At 40.4% G+C, this 6,957-nt stretch overlaps 1 protein-coding gene across 1 annotated transcript in view; it reads right to left on the reverse strand.

Annotated features, from left to right (window-relative positions):
- CP (ceruloplasmin (ferroxidase)) overlaps nucleotides 1-6,957 on the reverse strand; it is a 90,613-nt gene that overhangs the window by 58,306 nt on the left and 25,350 nt on the right. Inside the window, exon 2 of the mRNA XM_006895574.1 lies at nucleotides 886-1,133. Coding sequence (XP_006895636.1) covers nucleotides 886-1,133 — 248 coding nt within the window. The remainder of the gene's footprint in view (nucleotides 1-885; nucleotides 1,134-6,957) is intronic.

The following is a 6,957-nucleotide window of genomic DNA, read 5'->3' on the forward strand; positions in this document are numbered from 1 at the left end:
CCTGTGAAGCTGATAGGGTGGTATTAATAAGTTCAGAATTGTCTATATAGGTAGCAGTTATAAAGCTATAGTTCTTTTTCTTCGGCCTGCAAAACTAGTTGCTTAGCCTCTGAATTCTCTGTTTTCTGTCTTTAATCATGTAGAGTTGTTTGATCTGTCAGAAGAGGAAATGCATCTATCCTAGATGCTGGTGAAGCTGGTTCTCCAGTCATATAAACTGTATCTTAATCGGCCTGTTTACTGGGGCCTTCCTGAATTACTGATACATAGATGGGAATCGTCCTTTTCAGATGTAGAAATTACCCTTTTTTACTAACAAAAGTGCATTGTTAAATGAGCTGGAGTTTCACCCTAGTATATAAGGCCATGACCACTCCCAAACAGGGAGGCAGTCTTTGAGGCTGGGACCCACTGTCTTCCACAGATCTGTAATAAAGTGCATTTCTGGATATTGCAATCAGTTTGTCTTATTGGCAATTAACTATGGAAAGAACCCCTTGTGTTCTGTAACAAAGCCATCACATCATGTTTCATATGTTGTTGTGGTTGTTAAGTGCCATTGAGTCGCAGGTGACTCATAGCGACCCTATGAAGGAGAGTCCTCAACACTTGGGTGCCTTTCATCCTCTCTCCAGGTTCATAGGATTTCCAGAGGCAAGCTATTATGGAAGTGGATGCCAGTCCTCCTTCCAACATGTTTTCATATAAAGAAGTAAAACCAAGGGAAATCCATCATTAATATGATGACCAGACATATCTATTATAAAGCAATTTAGGATGAAATCATGTGGTTGCTTATAGTGCACGCCGTGAACACACGTGATAAACTAAAACAATGATTCACTAGTAAAATAACTTTTCAGCTGTGACTTGTGTGATACTGACCTTCATGCTCCTTATAGTAGGTTACTCCATGTGGATGGAAAGTATAGGGCCTGGAGGCAAAGTTTTTTAAGTGCACAAACACTTTATCTCCAGTCTCAGCTTTGATAATAGGGCCTAAGAACCCTAACCAAGGTGGCTTTTCTACATCTTTCTGGAAGGTTCCATCAGTGTACTGAAGATAAAGGGCCTTCTTGTACACGCTTCCAATTCTATCCGGGCCACTTCGAAGGTAGGTGTCAAAATCTTCTCTGCAAAAGAAAAGAAGATAGCTCTGTCAGAAAACATTATTTCTTTTTTAGAAAACATTATTTCTTGAGACAACATTTTAGCTAAAGAGAAATTTTAAAAAAAAAGGAATTAGCTTTGCTAATTTAATGAGATGAGGTGAGCCTCATCAGGTATAAAGCAAAGACCCAACTATGAAGATGTCATACAAACAGGACCACAAAACTCCACCTTCTGGGTCCTAATAGCTTTAAATAAGAGGCTCCCAGCCCCCAAATAACTGTCATTTTAGTAATTTCAACAAGATTTTTATCTTAAAACACTAAAGCATCATGAACTATTCTACTACTCTTGAATTGATTCAGACTTGCAGTGACTATTCACTGGGTTTCTGAGTTTGTAACTCTTTATGGGAAGAGACAGAACATCTTTCTCCTGGTAGCTTTGAACTTCTGACCAATCCATTAGTAATCCCACACATTACCCCTGATTCTAACAGGGCTCCTTATCAAAGAATAGAATACAAATGAAAATAAAATCCCAACATAAAACAATTAAGACATTTGTTACTCATTTATGGTAACTTGTTAGCCACTGGAAACATTTGAGTTTATAAATTAATATGGAATGTGAGTCCTCAAAGTGTGTGTATACCTTTTTCCTCAAATAAAGAAAAATTAAAAAAAACTAAATCAATTCTACCATTTTTCTTTCTCTCAAAAGCACTAAACAAAGGCTGGAATTTAATCCACAGTGTGATAAAATCACCCTAGGTTTTAAATTGAAAATTACCCGAGGCTTTAAATTGTCCCCTGGGTGTGTTGGGTGTTTTTGTTGTTGTTGTTGTTTTTTAGTTTTTCAAATGCAGAAAAAATTGACACTGTCAAGGAGTACATTTTACATAGATCTGGAGTCAATGTCCATGGGAACAGCAGTCAAGAAATAAGTACTGCACTGGACAAATGAGCTGCAAGAAGACTTTTTCACAGCGCTGAAGAATAAAGAATTTACTTGGGAAGCTAAAGTGCACTTGGACCTAAGCAATATTTTGCTTAGAAAAATGCATTTTTCTAATTTTAGGATTTTTGTTTGAGTGGAAGTTTACAAATCATTTTGGGTTTTCATACAATCATAGACATTTTGTTTTATAACATGAATTATAATTTAGCACTCTAGTGAATCCAAAGTCTAATAAGACTCATCGTATATTTCTTTTCCCTTCACCCCACTGCCCTCTTCACTTTTACACCCCTCACCTTCCTTGTTAACTTCGATGCTGGATTCCTTCTGTGTGGGAACCTTTTTATGTTAGTGGTCTTAGAACATAAGCATCCTTTTGTGACAGACTTACACTGCTTCGGTGGCCTAGTTTGTAGGGAGTTCAGCTGCTAACCCAAAGGACCCTCTGGACATTCAAATTTATCAGTCTCCACTGAAGAAAGATGGTCAATCTTCTCCCATGTCATTTACCCACTGGAGCGTTCTGACTCAAACATTTTTTTTTATGTTATTGAGCACAATTTATTCTAGGTTCATCCACGCTGTGCAGCATTTCACACACTCTTGATCATTTTTTTTTAGGGATGGGTAATATTCTCATGTTAATGTGCAATCCGCTCTGGTGGCATAATCCATGGGAAGTAGCCCTGCTAACTTTGTGATAGTGGTTCTGTTCTAATCCACCAGCAACTCCGTGGGATGAAGAGAAGTAATCTCCTGCTGTGAGAATTACAGTCTCTGAAAACCCCCTGGAGGGTCAGCTAGGAGTCATTTGAACTCCACACCAACAAACAACAACATAGGTTTTCTTAGACACTTGGGTTCTTTTTAGCTCTTTGCTGTTGTAAATAATGCTGAAATAAATAGGAATATTCATAATTATTTTGTGTGGCAGCTCTTTCTTTGGGACATACACCTGGTAGTGGAATTGCTGGATCAATCCTTGCTGACTATTTCTAGGATAAACATTCTCCTTCTGTGGGATAACTGCCTCTGAAAACCCACTGGAGGGTCAGCTATGGGTCAGTTCCAACTTGATGGCTCACAACAACAACAGCAACAACAACAACAACAACAACAACAACAAGACTTCTAAGGACCTGCCAAACTGCTCTCCATAGTGATTGCACCATTTTACATCTCCCCAGCAGTGGGATTTGTTTGTTTGTTTGTTTTTTAAAAGAACCAAACCAAAACACGAAAGCCTTCATTATCACAAATACTTGAGTTTTGAGTGCTTATGGTTAATTAAGAGGTGTGTATATCTTTGCTGAAACTATTAGCAGAGTAAATGGCAGCCAAGTGGGAAGGAAGAGAATGAAGGAAAAGCAAGTTGGGTGTTTAGCTTTTCAGTTGATTCATCAATGACTTTTGAATTTGGACAACTCAGTGGGATTCATTTCACTGTCACCCATTCCCAAGGAGGACCCACTTACAACCTGGGCTTTGACAAGCTCCTCCAAACCTGTATTTAAATAGAATAAAAATTAGTTGCACTCAAATTGACCTTTCGTTATGTGTTTAAGTGTGTCTCCTACTTTTATCTTCAGGATCTTTTTGATGCTTTGCCACTTTTGACTCAGCTCCTGGGATCAAATAATCTGATTGAGCCATAAACCATGCTCTATTTCCTTGGCTGGAAGCTCATCCTCAAAGAGTGAAAGGTGCTTTCCCTCAGGGCTAGTTAGTTATTACAGAGATTAAAGGCCTGGTTCTCTAAACTCTAGGATTCTTGGCTATTGCTTCTCAAGTTTTAATGGGTACCTGCTGAAGATCTTGGTAAATATAAATTCCTGGGCTTTAGCCCCATAGATTCTTTGGTGCTTGTGGGGTGCAGGCATTTGTATTATTTATTAATGTGCTAATTCATTCTGATAGTTTTCATCTATCAGCATCAGGATGGATGGTGAAGAGATTGAGATTGTTCACAGCTTTAGTTTCCTTGGCTCCACAGTCAACACTCTTGGCACCAGCAGCCAGGAAATTAAAAGATGTATCACGATGGGAAAGTCTGCTGTTAGGGACCTCTCCAAAGTGCTGAAGAGCAATGGTGTCTCTCTGGAGACTAAGGTGCGTCTGATACATGCCATGGTCTTTGCAATCACTTGTTATGCATCAGAGAGTTGGACAATGACTAAGGATGATAGAAGAATTGATGTCTTTGAGCTGTGGTGCTGGAGAAGAGTATTGAATGTACCATGGACTGCTAGGAAAACAAATTCATCCTGGAAAGGTTTAAACTGGGCGGCTCCTTGGAGGCAAGGATTCTGAGGCTCCGTCTAACATACTTTGGACATGTTGTGAGGAAAGACTGGTCGTTGGAGAAGGACATCATGCTTGTGAGGGTGGAGGGACAGCACAGGAGGGGAAGGCCCTTTATGAGGTGGATTGATTCAGTGACTGGGGTAATCGGGATGGGAGTGTCAGAGACAGTGTGATTGGCACAGTATAAAGCAGAGTTTAGGGCTGTTGCACATAGGGTCGCTATATAGAACGGCACACAACAACAACAATAGTGCATTCTGATAAAGACGTGCTGCCTTGGGGTCCTGCATTACCTGAGGTGAGGCGATTGCAAAGTTCAAGGGAAAAAGTTGGGCATCCACAATGCATTGGGATTAATAATAAATGGGGAATGTGAGTGCCAGCTTCTTTCCCAGGTTATATTTTATGAGTGGACAGTTTTCTGCTGGACTTTTCAGGGGGTCATTGAGAAAATGTCAATAATGGGAACGTGACTGTGTGGTTGAGGGGCTAGTACTGAGTTTAGGCAGTGGGAAGTTGTTGCTGGAAACAGCAAAGCTATCTAGAAAGATCAGGAGCTTTCAGCAATGAATACATCAGAGCTGTTACTATACACCAAAGACCAGAGGCTAGAGGAGCCCTGAAGTTTTGAAAGATGGGAAAATTGTTCACTAAAAAAATGACCGAAATGGAATTTTCCACAAGTCTTGGTGGAAGGAGGCCAAGACGGAAGAAAACTGTGACCTTTCCTTGCACTCAGCGTGGGATGTCAGATCCAAGCTTATGCCTTCATCTGCTCTATTTGTTTTCTTAACTCTGACTGCTGCGATTTTAAATTTGGATAGAACAAAACAAAAACTCAGGAAGGTTCAGAGAGTTTCAAGAGCATCAGAAAGAATAGAAAAATAAGAGGACATGGGGAGGTGGTGAACTCTCCCACTTCCTCCCAAACCAACAACCAAACCAGAAGAACAGACCCAGTGGCATTTGTATTGACAGAGTTTTAGTAAGTATTGTTTTAGCAACAGCAAAATCTCAAGCACTGAAAACCACCAAGCTAAAGAGATTTGTCCCTACTTCTGAGAAGTCAGCAGGAAATCAAATTCATTCAGGCACACAATTCGAGTTGAAAAGCCTGCAATGCAAAGGTGTGATTCCTTCTGGTTGAACCAGAAAAATATGAGCTAGCCAGTCTTACACTGACCCACCCAAATACCAAGGTATATTTTCTTTACTTCATTTGTATTGCTAAGGAACAGGTTGGATGATATTTAAATTCCAATCGGAGCCCTACCAAGTCCTGTTGAGACATGTTTTACACAAACTCAAGTTTTAATGATAGCCCTCAAACTGATAAGTCTTCATTGAAGTGAAATGTGTTCTCAACGTAACTCCCTTCCACTGCTAGTAAGTTAGGTCTGACTCGTGGATGACTCTCCTGTAGGTTTCCGAGGCAGTAAATCACATGGGAGAAGAGTGCCTGTCATTCTCCAGAGGAGGAGTTGTTGGATTTTATTCACGGGAGAGGGGCTGTCTTCGGGCAAGCTACTGGACTGCGCTACCAGAAGTCCCTGTGAGCCTGTTCAGTTGTTGTATGCCATCGAGTTGGAAGTGACTCAGAGATGACCCTCCAAAAGCTTCTCAGAGGCTGTAAATTGCACCGGAGGAAATGGCCCAGCTTTTCCCATGGACCCAGTGGTGGAGTCAAACCATGCTGGCAGTGCAACTCCTTACCCACTTGGTCACCAGAGCTCATTTCAGTAAAGTATAATGGGCTTTGTCAAAATACTTTCACACTGAAATGTACTTGTGGTGGTGGCGGTGTTGTGTGCCATCAAGTTAGAACTGACCCACAGCTGACCCTCCAGATTGAGCAATCCCCTCCCATGCCTCTGAAAACCTGATAGAGGGTCCACAATGGGTCAGTTCCAACTCGACGTTACAGAACAATAGCAACGAATAGGAGGAACATTGCCTAGTTTTGCAAGTCCTTTCCCTTTCCATGCAAAGATTTGTGTGTGCATAAAAATAATTGATCTAAAGCTAGACAACATTCAGGCTTTTATAATATTTAGAATTCCTTTTCATAAATACATTGCAACATGCAATCTTGCAAACCTGTCTTGCTTTTCATTGTGAAAGAAAATTAAGCTTTACCGAACTGGAAACTACTTCAGGCGGTGATACCTTGGGGAAAACAATTTGTTTCCTTCTGTCTCTAAAGCAATATGCAAGGATCTACAAAATTGTTTAAGTTGTACAAGTTTAATTTCTTGGGGACAAAGAGTAAGTTATTAGAAAGCCTGCAGGAAGTTTACCAGTCGATATTCATCAAAATAATAGATTTTAGTTGCTTTTTCAACGAACAAACAATTCACCTTTAATTATAGCTTTCTTATTGATACTTGCAATATATTCCTTTTTGTTGTTGTTGTTATGTGATGTCGAGTCGCTTGCGACTCATAGCGACCCTATGGACAACAGCCCTAAACCCTGCTCTATCCTGTGCCAATCTCACTGCCTCTGACACACCCATCCCGATTACCCCAGTCATTGAATCAATCCACCTCATAGAGGGTCTTCCCTTCCTTCACTGTCCCTCCA

This window comes from Elephantulus edwardii, unplaced genomic scaffold, assembly GCF_000299155.1.
Source record: "Elephantulus edwardii isolate Elephantulus edwardi_28Jun2011 unplaced genomic scaffold, EleEdw1.0 scaffold00169, whole genome shotgun sequence".
Taxonomy (NCBI): Eukaryota; Metazoa; Chordata; class Mammalia; order Macroscelidea; family Macroscelididae; genus Elephantulus; species Elephantulus edwardii.